The sequence below is a fragment of the Boleophthalmus pectinirostris genome, unplaced genomic scaffold (genome assembly GCF_026225935.1).
Source record: "Boleophthalmus pectinirostris isolate CB_2022bp ecotype Guang Dong unplaced genomic scaffold, ASM2622593v1 HiC_scaffold_13, whole genome shotgun sequence".
Taxonomy (NCBI): Eukaryota; Metazoa; Chordata; class Actinopteri; order Gobiiformes; family Gobiidae; genus Boleophthalmus; species Boleophthalmus pectinirostris.
This window is the reverse complement of record NW_026571036.1, coordinates 16967035-16985734: the sequence shown is the minus strand read 5'-3', so window position 1 is coordinate 16985734 and position 18700 is coordinate 16967035. Positions and strand designations below refer to the sequence as shown.

Sequence of the window (18700 nt, the reverse complement as noted above, 5' to 3'; positions counted from 1 at the left end):
GAGGAAAATATTCAACAATCACACGCAAGGATGGGACACAAAATTGAAATAGCAAAATGAATACATCTATTTCCTTGAGTGTCACTACTTTGACAAATATTAATGACTAATTTAGAGGAACTGAAAATACATGAAAAATACACTCATTTTAAGATGAGCAGGTATAGGTAAAACTACACAGGTACATTTTCAACTTGAACAACAAATATACTACTACTTCTGTAACTAATATTACCACACTTACCAATATTACTACAGCTACTACCCTCACTAAACTGGGGTTGCACCAATACTGGTATCGAATATCAGCACAAATACTGAAAAATTAGCTGGATTGGGTATTGGTTCCATAACTCCATTTAAGGTGATACTGTGATTGAGCCTTTAATTGGATGTAATAAGACTATTTATAGTCTGATTTTGTCCTATAATGTCTCATAATGTTTCATCTTTTATTCCTCCATATTCTGTTCTGTAGTTATTTGAAGGTTAAATTCCAATTACATCAAAATAACTGGACCTGTTGTATAATCCGTGAACTGTGATTTAAGAAAATAAGTGCCATTTTCTGTCCCTACAATGGTATCAGTTGATATTGGATATAAAGTCAAAGTGTCTGTATCATAACTGAAAAAGCTGGATTGATATATCCTTAACTAAAACTACTACCAACAACTGGTTTGTGTACACTTCAAATCAGTACATTCAACTATAAACAAAATATTTCTTATATGCATGCCATTTTACCGAAATCTGAAAACCCAGATAGTCCTCTAATCCACCAGTAAAAAAAAAAGGATACCGCTGAAGACAATCAAATAAAAGAAATTGCATCTAGAAAATGTCTCCATGGATCAATAACCAAGCCAGGTAATGTCTATTGTGAGGCCAGTTCAAAAGGGCCACTAAGAGGGAGAGAGAGAAGTGAGAGAGAGGGATTATAGGTGTAATCATGGCCCCCATCTGAGACTGTAATATTGTCGCTCTCCACAGTGGTCGAACCTTCACACTCACACAAACACAGTGCCCTGACTCAGCACTGTGCCCGCTGTAGACAGGGGGCACCGCGCACAACCCCGCCCTCCGGAGTGCTAGCCACATACAGAATACAAGAGGCAACAGAAATATCAGCACGCAAAAGCACCTCCTCATTTCATTCTCTCGCTTTGGGTCAACCTCGCCGACTGCACCCTGATCTCAAACTGCGACTGAGAGACTGACAGAAGAGACAGAGAAAGGGTGTGTGGAGTACTAAAAGGGGAGCGTGATAATTCCATGCTGAGAAAATGTATCCATGTAAATAAATAAGCACCTAATAAAAGATTTTAAGCTAAATTTTATTTAACAAAATATAACTTTCAGTATCTTAGCTTCTTAATCATTGACAATTATGCAACAAATTCTCAAAATGCAAGTCATAATTTTGCATTTTGTAGTAGACCAGATGACCTTCCTGATGTTTTTTTATTGTATCACTTCTATAGACAAACTTTATTGATCCAAAAGGGAAGTTATTTGGACAGTTGAATAGTATTACACAGTTGCAAGAGTACTGTCACTGTCTTTGGCTAACTCTTAATTTTTATTGATCACTATCCCAAAGTAGCACTCTTTGGCAAGAGAGACATTATTCTGGACTGCAACTAAGGAGGCAACCCTAAAAAAATGGTACTGCCCCTTTAACCTTCTCAGTGTCCGAACATTAAATTATAAGCAGTAATTAGTTTTGCAAAGAATTTTCTAATGGAATCATCTTTGTTTATCCAGGCTTGGGGCTGGCACCAAAATGCTATATTTTGCTGACTTTTTTGGCTAGATTTCTGGCTATAACATCCCACACAGACAAGGATGAAGAGGATAGCTGATGTTTTATAGTGATAAATAAGCATCCGTATGGCTTTAGTGTGAGCTGATTGTTCTTATTTTCTGCCTCATCAAGTCTCTATACTGTAAGAAGATAAAGTACTCAAGCATCAGCATGTTCAGCTTCACTAAGAGCCACTAATGGAAGTGTGCACACGACTATAGTGCACCAAATATAAACATGCATTAGTGGCTCCATAAATTGTGTTACTGGATGTGAGAGCCGATGCAGTCTGTACAGAGTAGGAGTGAAAAACAAGGAGTCTGTCCTTGTTTTCAAGGTATTAAATTATGGTAAATGTAGTGTTTTATACTCCATGACGTCTAAGGCCAAGCAAGATGTGGATCAGTGAGTGTACAGATTCAGATTATATTATCATCAAATGGTCAGTGCTTGCAATAATAGTAACAGAGAACTGCCTAGTGGGGCTGCACCAATTGCAGAACCCCACAGCGTAAGAGTTCATCCAGAAAATGGACTGAAATAGATATTATATTTCATTTTTACAGGTGTTTTAATTGCACAAAAGAAACCTTGAGAAACATGTACCCCGATATGGAAAGGTTGTCTCTCCATAGAACTGACTTTTGTGGTGGAGGGGTTTGTTACCTGCTTGCAGTGCTGCTTTTATTATTTTGAATACTGTGATTTGATTAGCCATATTTTTAATATTAAGCATTTATAAATCTCTTGTAGACAAAACTAGGATTAAACATCAGCTGTCAGCATAAGTTCAGTTGTTCAGATAAAGTTCACATTAAGTTGAGCAAACTGAAAACTCCTCGAGGTACTATCATTTTTTTTCCTGAAATAAAACATATCTCCAGTCCTGGTCTAGTCTGTGTATCATTGTTTAAGTGCTTCTTCAAATCAGTGCTATTGCCCATCGGAAGTCCTTCTCTCTCCTTCATTTACATGTAAAACTGCTTATACCCTGCAGGACCCTCGCAGAGCTCAAGGACAGGTCGGCTGGGACTTTGGCCAGGTCTGAGTCACCCATAGTGGGGCTAGAGCTCGCCCTGAGCAAAGGTAGACCAAGTTTACACCCCTTGGGCCTCTGCTGCTGCCAGACAAACAGCGGGACAACACAGTGCTACTAGCGGACTGTGTATAAAAAGAGCTTTGGCAGAGTGAAGCAGAAGCCACGGTAATGAGAGTAGCAGGACACTTCTCTAGAGATAGTTGCCTTCAGCCAGTTCTCAGCCAGTGATTATAGTCAGAAAGATGGGACAGTGCTCGAAATGGTCCCACTGTCTCCAAATGGAACAACCAGCCAAGTGCTCTTCACCAATAAAAAAGCCCTCCCCCGCGAGCATTCGTCGACAAGAGTTTGAGCCAGGTCGTAAGAAGAAACAGAAAACGTGGCGTAGTTAGAGTCAAGATTACTTCTAAGTGGATCGTTCTAAAGGCAATGTGAATGTGATGGTAGACTGCACGTACTAACAAAGCCTCAGGGAGCACTGTAACATTTCTGTAATCGCCTACAGGCTCATTAAACCACATCACTCGAATTGGCAACGCAGAAACTGTTTGTGTGCTGCATCAAATAACTGGATTCTAAAGATACACCTACAATATAATGAGGACTGAAGAAATACATGCAAACATACTTGAAACAAATAGATTCAGATCCATTATTCATTTATTTTATTCCTGTAATGTGCGGTATAATTTGTAACTTTTCTGGTGGGAGGTGTTTTTATTGAACAAAAACATAATGAAAACAAGCATTGTTGGACTCTGTGAGTGGGCTACAGGTCCGACCCGTGACTTGGCCTGGTGGGAACACATTGTTTCCATGAAGACAGATCAATTTAAATACTGTGGAACATCTCCATGAAGATGAACCTTCCTTAAGAGAAATTACATAGAGCAGCTTTAAATAAGATCTTCAGCACCATTTAAATGGCTTTGTTAAAAAATAGATTTAAATAAATCATTATATCTATGAGTTTCAAAGTGATGAAAAGCACTTGGCACCGTTGCTCTAGCAATTAATATAAAACAAAAAAGAGCTTTTAAAAATGTCAAAAATTCTCAAAATGTCACCTATAAACAGGAATTTGAAAACCATGAATGAATAAAACTGAGATGTCAAAGTATATTTCCTTTATGGTGTACTCTCAAAGATCATATAAAAGAACTATGGAATGACCTTTCTATTCCAAATGCCCTACAACCTGCTACAAGAATAGACAAAGTAAGTAGAGGTTTGGGACATTGCACTAAACATAATCCATGACTCGGACAAAGTCCAGGTGAGCTGCTTTAAATCTGGTCTGCAACAGGAAAAAATAGCAGGACTCCGAAGTGCAAGCCCTGAGCATATCCATCATGGAGAAGCCAGCGTTCCAGTCTGGTGGACAGTGAGCGCACCCCAGGGAGCCAGGACAAGTGCGGCATTACGGATGTGCCCCCAGGGAAGGCCAAACGCAGCCAGAGACAGATGTGGCCCAGGGGAGGCTAATCGAGTGTGGGATGAACGATGCCCCCCACTGGTAGGGACGCAACATAAGATAGTTAGCCTCGGAGAAAAATCATTTGAAATTGATTAAGAGATGGGTAAGGGATTCCAGATCTCATATTCAGATGTGTCTTCCAGTAATGCAAGTTCTGTGATCAATACGGCTGTGCAATTAATCAAATATGTCAATAATTAGTTTGAGGCTCAAGAGAACTCAAGAGATTTACAGTCAATCTTCTGTCAGGAAAAGCATGTATTTAGAGCAGAGTTCAGATGCTCAATAAAGAAGAAATAAGAAATTAAGAATTAAGAAGAAATTTTTATGAGGAAAAACTGTAAAATTAACTGGGGAAAAAAAATACACTTGGGTCGTTTTATGTCATTGTGCCCAGCTCTAATACTTAATATTGCTAAGAGTTCCTCCTGAAAGTGCATTACATTGCAAGAGGGGTATGTTTTGTGTTCAAGCTTGGGGCTAAAACAAAGATTAGTTTGTTGTTCCTTTAAGGTTGAACACAATTCTATGTTTATAATCCATTATCAGTTTTCTGTTTTGACAATTTCCATTAGCTCAAACTGAATGGATTTGATGTGTTCATTTCTTTTAATGTCGAATGTGATAAAAAGTAATGAGATGGGATGAGCAGAAATAATAATACAAAAAAGACTGATAAGAAAAAAAAAGCTCTATTGTATAATCTGCTGCTTTCTATTTTTTTTTAAATCAAGACCTGCTTAGACAATTGTTGAGTCAAAAACTCACAATTACAATCATGTAATTACGGAATTAAGCAGATGTTTGTAATCTACAGCAACAAATCCTCCCAGAGAAAACACTGACTAAAGGGAGAGGCTGGATGTATAGACTGTGGACAGATTATGTTTAGCTTCTGTGTGCTTAAAGAGTCAGTAATCTGGATGTGATGTGGTGCATTAGGCTATGGCTCCAGCAGACCTCACAGCTGGTCCCTCTGGTCTGGGAGATTAGGTCAGACCAGGGCCATGCCAGGAACACAGCAATGAGAGCCAGAGATTTCAAATGACAAGCAGGGGGCCAAAGTGAGGGGAAATCAATGTAGAGGACAAACGGCTGCTAAACACCTTCTGAAGGTTTGCATGTCAGGATATGTAACTGCACTTGTTATCATACAAGTATACTCTATAGGTTAAGACCTAATTCATTAAGTAGTAGTTCACTTGGAAACACAGATAAATAATGTAAGTTATAGTTTCATATAAATATATAATCTCAAAAAGCTTTCTCAATGGAGCTACAAATCCCTTACTTCTATACTCCAATCAAGAATACACTAAAATCAATCTTTAATAAATAAATGTGTCTCAAATCTCTGTCTAGATCTACATAGTGATCTGCAGCCACAACAAAGTATCACTGATCTTTCAAATCAAATTTTTGTTTTCAAATTCCCATACATACTGACTTTAAAAGTTTGTTTATTCCTACACAACAAAAAGTCATAGTGTCTTTAAAATCTCCCACTATAAGTAAATAGAAGCTGATCCACCACAGGGTGCCCAGTAGGAGACCCTTTCCAGCGGTTTACAAAAAGTGCACATAAGAGCCACACAGATGTTAGATTTTGCAGTGCATAGCCACATCTTCACTCAACAGCACTGAGCAAAACATTTTGTGGCAACCACAAACAAAAATAGATACAAAACATTTTTTTAAATCACTTATGATTAACCAAAATGGCAGAATTCACTTAAAACAGACTTTGATAAAAAATAAAAAGCTGCAAGAATATTAATATTACATTTAATAAATGTACTAATAAACTAAAATTATTTTAAAAAAGAAATCAAAACTTGAAAAATAAGCGAAATCTATAATCCTATTTATGTACCAAAACAAGTGGAAAGTGCTCCATCCCAGTGTAGACCTCCTCATGTAAACTAGGAAAAAGTAAAAATTGTAAAACAAATACTCCAAAGTATCCACTTCCATGTTTCAAAGAGTTACAAAAAAAACTTGATAAAAACCTCAATAATGAACTGAAACAGTTTACATAAAGTTGAGTCTAAGTCTACCAAGTCTAACCATAAAAAACAGCAAACAAACCAAACTACCCAGCCCCAGGTATACATCTCCTCTGGCTTAGCGGACGTACCTTGCAGAGTTTCTGGTAGCGCGGGGAGGAGATAGCCATCCTCTGGAGCCTGTGAAGAAACACCACCACTTTCTGCAGGGACGTCCTGACCACAGCCATCATCTTAAGACTGCTCCAGGTCTGTAGCAGCCGGCTCCGAGTCCGCATGCTAGCACTGCCCGGCCACGCTCTTCATATTGTCCTCTCCCTCTCTCTTCCCCCCAGCCAGCTGACGAGACCCAAGCTGACGTGATCCGCGCACACACACATACACAGACACAAACGCGCGAATCAAAAGCTACTCCGCTCCGGCATGCCTCGCGCTTCCTCACATGCGGGGGGAGACAAGACGGGGACAATCCGGACCACCTAAGAGGCAAATCGTGTCAGATGGCACCCTATGGTTTTTAAAGAAAGAAAGGATGGGAAGAGAACTGAAAGAGTTTAGTGGTAAGAAGTGGAGAGAGACGGCGTGAGTTACTCCAGACGAGAAGTGGATCCGTGCTGGACTTTTGAGTGCCAGATAGGAGAAAGAGAGAGAGAGAGAAAGAGCGAGAGAGAGAGAGAGAGAGAGAGAGAGAGAGAGAGAGAGAGAGAGAGAGAGAGAGAGGAGGAGGAGGAATAGAGAGAAAGAATAAGCCACACATCAGCAAGAGTAGCGGAGGCAAGCGGACGGAGAGGAGAGATGGTCAGAGCGCAGAGAGATGAGAGGGAGGAGTTAACAACATGTTTATTCTATTCAGACTATGATGTTCAACTGCTTTTGCATATAATTTATTCAGTTTTTTTAGTTTTTAAATCGGGATGGTTTAAAGGAGGCAATTCCAGACTCCCAGAAAAGAATGGTAGACAATGAAGCATTTTTATTGACATGATTTAAAGGTGTGTAACTTTTCTGCTGTCAACTGCTGGTGTCATGAAAATGTTATTGCTTTGCCTGCAATGTTCCACCGTATGTTATTATTTATCTTTTATGTATTCAATTAGAGACATTTTTATTGCCAAAAACACTGAGCTTTATACCATTTTGTTGAAATTTGCAGGTAAAATGTGTCCATGAAGAAAAAAGGTTGGACCCTCAACGAGAAAACTTATGTAGTGCCTCTTTAATGTCTATTTTCCCTGGTTGACCATTAAAAACAACTTCCTATTTACACTGTTGTCTAATATTTCACACCAGATGTCCTTCCTTTCATTTATCCAGGCTTGGCACCCGTACAAATTGTTCACCTGTGATGCCTTTTGCAACCAAGATATATTTCTACTATATGAGATATCTAAAAATACTTTCTTCCACATTGCATATATTCAGTGCATTAACAAGGCCATTGGTAGTAGAGTGCCAATATGCAAATGTGTCTGAATAGGCAATACTAGTACGGTCTGCTACACTAAATTTTCACGATGTCTGCTTAGAGTAAAGTGAATCCAGGATTTATAGTGAATACATTTTCAGCTACAGCTCCTAGTAATTTGCAATTCAGGGGGAGAGAGAATGTACCAGCAAATGAGATAAAGTGTTACTTCTATAGACTCATTCTATATATTGTGTTGCAAAGGCTCCTAATGGGATTTATCAGATTAATAGGAAATCGCGAGCGTGTTCTTGAAAATGTCAGAAAAATAATGACTAAAAATAGAGGTAGGTAGAGAGCGGGAGGGAAAAACCGACACAAGGTCAAGAAAAGATAAAGCCTTTCACGCCCCATTTATCAGTGAAAAAAACTGTAAGGCACCAACACAATGAATGTAGGTAGAAAACGCTTGAATAGAAAACTATGTACTCAGAGATCTACATAAAGCCAACATGGTTAATGTATTAACCATTTTAGGTGGTATTTTTACGTCAAACACACAGAACGAATATAGAGCAAGTACAACAAGTATACTGCTAATAACAAGGCGATGTATTGATTCAACCATCTATCTTGATTAAAGTTAGGTGCCACAACTAACAGGGGCCAACAAATCAATTACATGCTTGATGCGGGGTCTATAATAGTAAATGGTTGTTTGGTTGCAGGTACACATAAAGAAACAGACAGTAGATAGTACACTAACAACACCATCACTATCCAAGGCTCCAGCTCCCATTTTGAGGACTATTTCCCATCTAAAGCATATAATATTTAGTTTTAAATTGTCATCTGCTATGGCAATGGTTCTAATGTTTATTTTATTATTCTGAAACCCATGGATAGGAAAACCTAAAACAGTCAAACAGTAAAACCTGGAACAGTCTTCCTGAACATGTGAGACAGGCCTCTTCTGTGATGCTGTTTAAATCCAGGCTCAAAACATTTATGTTTAACTGTGCATATAACTGAAAGGTTTTCATTCCGCACTCTTCTCTCCAATTTATGTCTCTCTTTTTTAAATTTTAATCTTCATGATTATTTATGTTTTGATTTGTTTTTATTATGATTTTAATGTATTTCTTATTCTGTAAAGCACTTTGAATGACTTTGTGTACGAATTGTGCTATACAAATTAACTTGCCTTGCCTTGCCTTGCCTAGGAAAGATAGAGTTACAAAATTAAAATATAGTGCTAAAAAAACAATAAGGAAGTACTGAATGAGTATCAATGAATGTCAAGTTTGTCACACCAAGAAATTAACCTGTGACCTCCTTGTTTGGAGGCACAAGCACCAGCTACTTTGTATCGTTCCAGCCAGTCATAATGGATGAAATCATGCACACTCTCTAGGTGACTTTGTCTTGTCTAACAATACAATACCAGTGAATACAAACGAACAAACATGAGTACAAATAATCCATTGGCTGTGCACTGACAGACTAGACCACAGGAGTATACAGGAGAGGGCTGTAATGAGCTCGATGTTTAGACAAGGTTTAGCTCACTCCAGAGTCCAATTCAGCTGTCCCACTGAGTATCGACTCCACTTCACAGGGAAGAACACCAGAAAACCACATTCACTCTTATTAGCACTGACAACAACAGTAAGTCTTAACTAACACTCTGAACCACTGAAAGATCTACCACATAGAAACTAAATACACTATTTCTAAGCATATTTCAATAATGCATCACAAAAAAATCACAAAATGTCACAATACATTTTTGAAGTTGGGATACTGAATATGTTTTGACTGGTAAATGAAGTCTTTTGTTTTGCAGTTATAATTTAATTTAATTTCCAGCTATAAAAATGCATAAAATACCTTCTAACTCATCAGACAACAAAGCAAACACTCAAATTTTGTCAGCGGGACAAACAACAGCTCACTTTATTGTCAGTAAAATGTATGACAAGTAAAAACAGCTAGAGTTCTCTCATCATGCATTAAACATGAATACATTGTCATGGCTTAAGGGTTTTAAGTTATAGTCATTTTCTATTCAGTCTATAATGATTTTTTGAACTAATGTGTCTAATTTGTATTTGTCATCACTCTGTCCAGAAGAATGAAGCATGCAGCGACTATAGCCAGTGGCCAAAAACTGTGAATAAAGTAAGTTGACACTCGACAGTAACAGAGAAGCCATTTTGTGTTAATGAAAGAGTTGAGTGGATAACCTCTGTTACAGCAGTTGTCCTTTACAGTCATGAGTTCCTGTTTCACTAAATCAACTTTATGAACTAAAACCATATATCAGCTGGAGTTTCAATGTCTAAAAATGACCTATACATACCCATTCAAAAAGCGAAAGTACTTTAAAAAAAAAAAAACTTTTTTATCTTCATAGCTGCCAAGATTGAAGAAGCTGTTACACGATATTTTACCAAGATCTATGACAAGTATGGTATAACTTACCAATGATGGAATGTAACAAAGTAAAAGTAGTTAAGTACTCTACTTAAGTATACATTTTAGATATCTGTAGTTTACTTAAGTACATTTTAAACTGATACATTTTACTTTTACTTCACTACAATTGAGAGCAGGTATCTGTACTTTTAAGTCCACTACATTTTTAAATGTAAAAGTAGTTTTTATTATTGTTTGAGACCTGCTGAAAAGGCTGGAGGGTTTATTTTTTAACACATTTGTAGTTTGAGCAAACAAAAATATGCAAATAAAAACAACCAGAAAAAAATAATAATAATGGTTTCTGCTGAATAAAATTCAGCATAAATCTTTATCAAAATCACTACATCTGAAGCTTTTTTAAACTTCAAAATCTGCACGGAATAGTTTTACTTTTTACTTTTACATACATTTTTAAGCAGGGACTTTAATACTTTTACTTATGTATGTATGTATTCATGTGAAACTTTTATTTTCACTTGAGTATTTCTTTGTTCTGGTATCTGCACTTTACTTGAGTACTTCTTCCACTACTGTACTTTACTGCTTTAAAATTATAAATGATGGTAAGTCAATGCGCATAATTTTGATTGTCTTAATCGGATTGACATAATATAAAAATTAAATGCAAGCACAGTTTAGCAATAGTTCATAATGCCCCTATCAATTTTGCACACTCATTCCCATCTGTGAGTGGCCAATCTGACAGTTCTTATTCATCTACACTCAGATTCTCTAGAGACTGAGATGCACTAAAGATTAGTCACGACAAACCACTTCACTAATGGGAAGCGATTTTAACAAATACTCACTAAAATGTCATTGGAGAGAGTGAAAAAATGACTGAAATTACTGCGTATGACAGAGGACAGTTTTTGTCCATTTTGCTCAAGGACAAGCAGTTCAAGAGAAACGTTCAATATCTTCACACAAACTAGACAGACTCAGTGAAAACAAAAAGACAATACATTTCTTAGAAAAGCACCCGCACCTTTTCAACACATCAGAAAAAAATTCATAGCCAATAATGAACTAAATGCATTGAAATAGAATTAAGTCATTGATGTTTATCCACAAACACAATGTGTCTGTTTTCTAGAAATTACATTTGTACATTTGTTGTAAAGCTTTTTAATCCAAAGAATAACAGTGCATTGAAATCAACTTTGAATATCATCATACACTGAGCATGGTGGGTAGTGTCTTGCCAAAGGGTGTATGCAAGCAGGAATCAAACATTTAGAGGTTCATTCACTGGTTCTACCTATGGAGTATGTGTAGCCCTGTCATGAGTATTACTATGTGTACTTTTTATTGGGTCTAGTGAGGAACATTTTGTTATTTTTTTTTCTGTACTACAATAAAAGATGAGCACAGGGTTGAATAAATAACTTGTCATTCTGCTATTTATGTACAGCAGCTCATGTTTTTAACAATGCACATTTTATTTTGTTGTTGAGAATACTGCTTTAGGGTTATTGACTCAGTGTTTCAATACTATCCTTTTTCTGTCTAAATTTTCTTCAGCAATATATCGCACAGTAATCATGACAAGCCTTTGTATGTGTATATTGAAGTTATAGGTTAAAATAGGCCAGACTTGCGACCCCTACCTCCATCTGTCTCCGCAGCTCCTTCACGTGGGCCGAGTCCTGGGACACGTCCTCTCTTTGAGAAGCGTCTGCTAGCACGTTCACTGTGGTCTCAGCCTCGTGGAGCCATTTCAGGAAAGACTCCAGCTCTCTGAGGGAAGCCTGCAGACCTTTGAGCTCACTGTCCATCTGTGCCTGATGATCGTTTGCCCTGAAATCACATAAAGCAAGATCATGTAAAGGGTCAAAGTGAGATTTATACTTAGAACTATCCATCCTATTACATCTTTCAAAGTAGTTCATAAATTATGACAAAAAACATGATTGCATTTCTCAAATTCTGTAGAAAACTGTTGACATTTATGTTACATGTGGGCATTTTAAAGGTCCTATATTAAGCAAATTAACATAGTGGTGTTTTTTTCATTCACGCATGTTTGAGCAATGCTGCATTACCAGTCAGTCTACGTCTCCCAAGCTCAAAATGCTCTGTTCGACTTTGTAATGTCATGAAGCAGTAGTTTTCAAGTTAACAGCTACCTTTTACCTTTTGTTCAGTAGAGTTTGGCCAGGACTCAAATTATCCAAATGATTCTAGTGAACGTGTATGGAGTTTAAAAACACACTGGAGGACTTCCTGTATTACCACATGACATTACAAACTGGAACAAAGTGTTTTCTGTTTAACACATAAATTCTGCATATTTAGGCTGAGTCTAACATGTGTGAATAAATCAAAACAAAATTCCAGTATGTTTTTGATGAGGAAAAAACACTATAACACTGCTCAGAAAACAGCATAATATGGGCACTTGAACCACTTGGACTACCCATGCCTCCCATCCAAACTCAACTAGGCAACTTTTAGACTCCGAGTTCCAGGTTTAACCCCATTTTGGTTTGTGGAGCCTTAGATGACAGGTCTGTTAGTTGTGGCCTGTTGTGACTTTTCATTTTTTCCGTTCCAACGATTTGAGAACCACTTTGGCTACACTTTGTGATTTATATTGTTGTGAGGCTCCAGCGTTTGAATACATTTCATCCTACTGTATATTATGCTCTTGTAAAAGGGAATAGAGTGAGAGTGCACCTGTTGTTGATGCCATTCCAGGCTGCATTGTGCTTGTCTGTGACCTCTTTAATCCTCCGGGTGTCATCCAGAGAATACTCCTGAAGAAGATGGTTTGACAGCTCATTGAAGTCTGCCACAATCGTCTGGCCGCGCCCCAAATCCTGGAGGAAAGCCTGGAAAACAACAAAAGAATGTGAGCGTGTACTCCAAATCAAAGTGAACGCCACACTGCACACTTTCAATACATTATTTTGCTTGCCTTTTTATGGATGGAAATAGGTATATGTGATAAAACTATAACATATACTATAATAATACAATATAAGTATTTGAATGAAATATCCTGGATAAAAAGTAACTATTCACAAATACTCATGTTACTCTAAACGAGAAGTTTTTTTTGGGCAGTTGTACTTTTTGAATCCATTTTTAACTTGTGCATGTAATTTTGAATAATTGCCACCATGTAATTGTTGTTAACTACTAAATTATTGGAGTTACAAAGTACAGTACAAGTCCCAATCGTACCAATGAATTGTCCTGTGGTTTGACAGTATTTCATGATATTTCTTCACACAAGATTACATGGTAAATCAGGTATTTTAGATTAAGAACATGATTATTGTTTACTCTTAACATGATGGAAGATTTCATCTTCACCAACATAAGGTCTCATACTTGTGGCTCTCATTTTGATTGACCACAGTTTCCCTCTAGTGGCCAGCTGCAGTACTGCACAATGACTCATTTATGACCCACGCCTGTGCTTCATCATCCTACTAAATTAAAATGATGGATCATAGATCTATAAGTAATATTAGGTTCAAAGTGGCCCTGTCCTTGTTATTTATGAATTCTCACACAGGCTTCATCAGTATAAAGAACCTGTCAGAACCAGTAATAGTCATGCAATAAAGTTTTAGTTTCTCTCTGGGTATTAAATGAACAGACAAAATCCTATTCTAGTATTAAAGCAAGGTCATATGAGGTTTATGACTTAAGGAAGGACCCTGGGGGCACAAAGCAAAGATAAAATCCAACCTTGTTATCAGAAATCTGTTTGGTCAAAGGGTCCCGGGACTGCTGCAGAAGGTTGTGGAAATGTCCTTCGTTACGTCCAATTAAGGCTGTGACCTGTTTCCTTTGCTCCTCCCACTGGTTACTGTGACCGATCATGTTATCCAGCTGCTGTAGCCGAGCTTCAACCCCATGCTGTGTGCTGTCCCACTGGCTGCGTACCCTCTCCACTGCAAACACATTTATTGGCTGTTATTCATAAATTCTAAATATTTAAACAAAGGCAGACGGTTGGTTCTAGGTAAGAGACATTGATTAGCAATTGGTAATTAACTTACATTTTTCAGTAATGGAAGTCCGAACATCTAAATTGGAGGTCTTGTTCTTGATGTTTTGAGCCAAAGTGAAAATGTCTTCTAGCTGTGGGTGGCGCTGCTCCAAGTCACTCTTTGTCACCTGTCATACACAATAAATCATAGACATTACAGTCACCAATTTGGAATATGTTTTTATGGTAGATTTGGCAGTTTTGGCATGATTTATACCTGGAGTCGTCCGATGGTAGTCCTGATCTCATCTATGTCGCCCACAGTTACGATGTTAGATTTGAGCATCTGAGTAATAAGCACCAACCAGTCTGCCAGCTCAGTCGCAGTCTTGTTCAGGTCTGTGGGGGCCACGAGGTCTGGGGTGTGGGGGGTTTGGTGGTGGGGATCTTCACTAACTAGACTGGCCATTTGCACAGCGGAGGGTACTGCAGATACTAAGAAGAACAGATCAAGTTCATGCATTATGCTAAAATGTGGAATGTAAATTATTCAAGATCAGTAAATATATGCACAATTTTAGACGCCCAAGGACATTTTTGCAACAGTATTTGGTCTATTATTTTACCGAGCTGTTGATGTTGGACTACGTGAGGGTGCATGGTCCACGGAGAGACGGGAGCTTGCAGAGACTCCCTCAGACGACAATCTAGGGCTTTCCAATCAGACGCCAGCTGTTCTACTTTACTCTATAAATGACAGATCAAAAATATTATAATGTCTGCCACAATTACACAAAATGTAAACATATAATTGTACAAAAACAAATATCTTTTGAAATAATATTCCTCAGAATTTTTGTTTTGGTACCAACACAAAGAAAGAAATGTATTAATGGTTTACTATTATGTGATATTTAGAAAGTAGTATTGTATTTTTAAAAACAAATTGTCATATTGTAATATACATAAATCTTGTACATGCTTGAAGAATTTGTACATTATACTAATTTGACTTCCTTTATTATTTTATCTATTGAAATCCTTTGCAATGACTCACTCCTGCATAAGTTTCTATATTTCAAGATGCACAGTAAAGATGTTACAGAAAGCTGTCACCTTATCCTGAGGCTGAAGCTGCTGTCGTCTCTGTAGCTCGATTGACAGCGCCAGCAGTTCCTCCAAGTCCCTCTTTCTGTCTTTCATGGAGGTCTCCAAGGCCTTCAACAAAAACAGAAGTTTTTTTTTATATTTTCCAGACATATTTCTTTATTTAGCAGACATCTTCCCACCTGTGCCTGTGGAGGAGTCAGGCCTCTTGTTGCTATGGTCTGGTGCGTAATAACCACCCAGTCGGTCAGCCTGTTCATACGGTCCTGGAACTGTGCGTGGAGGTGCACATTGGACTCCACCTCACGCACCTTCTCCAGCAATTCATGGGTCACCTATACAATGAAAGAGGAAAATACGTAGAATATTTATCAAAAATGTAGTAAATTTAGTAACAAAAAAAATTGATTGATTGACTAAAACATCTACCTTGCTCCAGTTGAGATTGATTGTCCGTAGTTTGGCGACGTGATGGTCTCTGCTCTGTGGGCTGACGCTTGGATTGGAGAGAATGTGAGGAGCGTGCTTGTTCAACCAACCAAGTCGCTCATTTTGAGCATCCAATTGCTCAGCTAAGGCCTAATAGGAAAGAAAGAACAGAATCGAAAGAAAATGACAAAAAACTCAAAGAAATGTTTATGATGTTCAAACCAATCCAATACGTCAATACAGTTTTTTCCAATAACAATTTATTTTTGTATAGCCAAAAATCACAACAGCAGTCAGCTTGCAAGGCTTTATCTGGACCACTGAACCCAAAACATAAAACTGCACCTTTATTGTACAATAGGTGTTGTGTCAATGTACTGCTACTGTGTAAGTAAATATGAAGTTAAGTATTTGAAAACCATAACCCCTTCTCAAACTCACTCATTACATCCATAACGTAACATAAGTGTGCTCTGGACCTTTTATACCTTTAGTTCTCTGAGGTTCTTATCAGTGGCAGTGAGAGGGAGACAGGTGACCGCATTTTCTGCCTGCTCCAGCCATGAAGCCAGCGCTGTACTCCTCCTCATCAGGTCTGAGAGAGCCGAATCTGCCCCTGCAAGCCTACACACACACACACACACACACACACACACACACACACACACACACACACACACACACACACACACACACACACACACACACACACACACACACACACGGAGATAAACATGAGATTAAGATCTTCATTTCTCACCTCACAGATCTAATCCTGAATTTGCATTTAAATCACTGTTACACACTGATTGACTCAGGTGATAAGGACGATCGACCAAACAATGAGGAGAGGTGTAGAGAGAGAGGGAAGGTCAACATTGTTAACACAGGACAATAAAAACACTTGTAAGGTTTTATAGAAGGGCAGTGACCACCAATCGATTCTAGCATCAAATTAAAGTGTATCAGCTCTAGCTGGTTTGATAAATATTGACCACCGCTAATTGGGAAGATGTTCTGCCCAGTTATGTCATTATAATTTATCCCAAACTAAAAAGAAATCAATATTGCCACAAAAACAACAAAATGGGGATAAAACTGGCTGGCCGAATTTATAGCTCCAAACATGTGATGTGTGAAATTGCTTTTGGCTAGTTGTGTCAATAGACAAAAAATAATAATACCAAATCACACTGATGTCAGCAGTGATATAGAATGTGATGTCATCACATTCTATAAAGCTTTGACTCTTTGTGCTTGTGGGTAACCGAGGTTCTGGGTGTAGACATATCAGGGCGTAGAAGACCGACTGTGTGACAAGCGAGTGAGCAAGTTCGTTTGTACCTTTATTAACATACGTCAGAGAACTTCTACATCTACAGTGTTTTACAGGAAGCAAATGGCTAGCAAACCTGATAACAACTGTGAGGTGGAGGAGCAGTGGGCCCCTTTGCCGAGTCGCAAACAGCGACAAAAGCAAAGGAGAGCCCTCCTCCGAGAGGAAGAGGATCAGACTATCTACAAGGACAATCTTCTGCAGGTCTCCCAGGAAGATCTGCTGAAAGAAATACAGATGTTGAGAGCTCAATTAAGAGAGGAACAGGAGGAAAATGAAAAGGAGAGAGCTCTCCATCAGGAACAATATGAACGCAAGTGTGTCTATGCAGAAAATATCCAGAAACAAATACACCGTCTGAAAAGGGAGAAGTCCACTGCATGTGACAAACAAATGAAAGATGTCAGGGCAGAGGTAAAGGATGAGCTCAAGGGACAGACCACTGCCAACTCTTTACTTCGAGGGCAACTTAGTCAAGTCAAGTTGCAGGAGAAAGAGCTAAAGGACCAGATTGCCACTCTCACCCAGCACCTGGAAAAGGAGCAGGTGGAGAAGCAGGACCTGATGAGTCTTGTGGCCAAACTGCAGTCCTCCCTCAAGGAAAAGGACCAGACCCATGCAGCAGCTCAGACCAGAGTGGACATTCTGGCCCAGGCCAAACTTCAAACCCTACTGGATGAGAAGGTGAGCCTGGAGTCAACTGTGGCAGAGCTTAGGTCCGCTCTCTGTGTGGAGAAACAGTCTGATGATGTCCTCCGTGGCAGAGAGAAAGAGCAGAGCCAAATAATCCAAGAGGAGAAGGCAAAGTCATAAGCCTTAAATCACACTCTCGAAACAGAGAGAAGAACTTTTACGGCTGTGATTGAGTGGTGCCACGCTGCTTATGCTTCTCCTCTGCATCTAAAAGACCAGCTCGCCCAGAAACTAAACAAATCCAAGCAGGAGATGGAGCAGCTGAAGGTGCAGCACCAGGATGAGCTCAGTGCACTACAGAGCACTGAGGAGAACAAGAGGGCCCTGCTGCAGGACAAGATCCGGGAGCTTTCTGAGGCTCTGACCTCTTCAGAACAGACTAACACTGCTCTGAAGAGACAGAACCAGGAGCTCCAGGACAAGATTATAGCCGAGGAGGAATGCAGAGAGAACATCAATCGAAAGAAGAGGAGAGGATGGTTTTCCAGGTTCTTTCGTCGCACTTAGACCACCTGGAGAATTGAATGTACTTTGAGAACTAAAAAGTTCTCATCGTCCATTCAATTGAATGGAAAATGGTTTGATGGAACAATTAGCTCACGTATGAATTCTTAAATTTGTATTGGAGCTAAGGTGTGTAAATGTGTGTGAATGTTTTCCCTTCTTACCTTTTCATTAATGTTTATTGTTATTAATTGTTATTTGTTATTTATTTATTTGTTATTTTTGGTTTATTGTTATTTATTTATTTGTTATTTGTTTATTGTTATTGTTATTAATGTTTTCATATAAAAGAACTGCCACCTTACCGTGGTGGGGGAGTTTGCGTACCCGAATGATCCTAGGAGCTATGTTGCTCGGGGCATTATGCCCCTGGTAGGGTCTCCCATGGCAAACAGGTCCTAGGTGACGGGGCAAACTAAGAGCAGTTCACAGCACCCTTATGAACTTAGAAATATCGAGCACCGTGACGT

General features: G+C 38.6%; 1 protein-coding gene across 1 annotated transcript in view; it reads right to left on the bottom strand.

Annotated features, from left to right (window-relative positions):
* LOC110168858 (dystrophin) overlaps nucleotides 1-18700 on the bottom strand; it is a 184188-nt gene that overhangs the window by 122804 nt on the left and 42684 nt on the right. The window contains 10 exon segments of the mRNA XM_020934382.2: nucleotides 11826-12015; nucleotides 12895-13049; nucleotides 13918-14123; nucleotides 14232-14349; nucleotides 14439-14656; nucleotides 14788-14908; nucleotides 15278-15379; nucleotides 15451-15603; nucleotides 15698-15847; nucleotides 16186-16321. Coding sequence (XP_020790041.2) covers nucleotides 11826-12015; nucleotides 12895-13049; nucleotides 13918-14123; nucleotides 14232-14349; nucleotides 14439-14656; nucleotides 14788-14908; nucleotides 15278-15379; nucleotides 15451-15603; nucleotides 15698-15847; nucleotides 16186-16321 — 1549 coding nt within the window.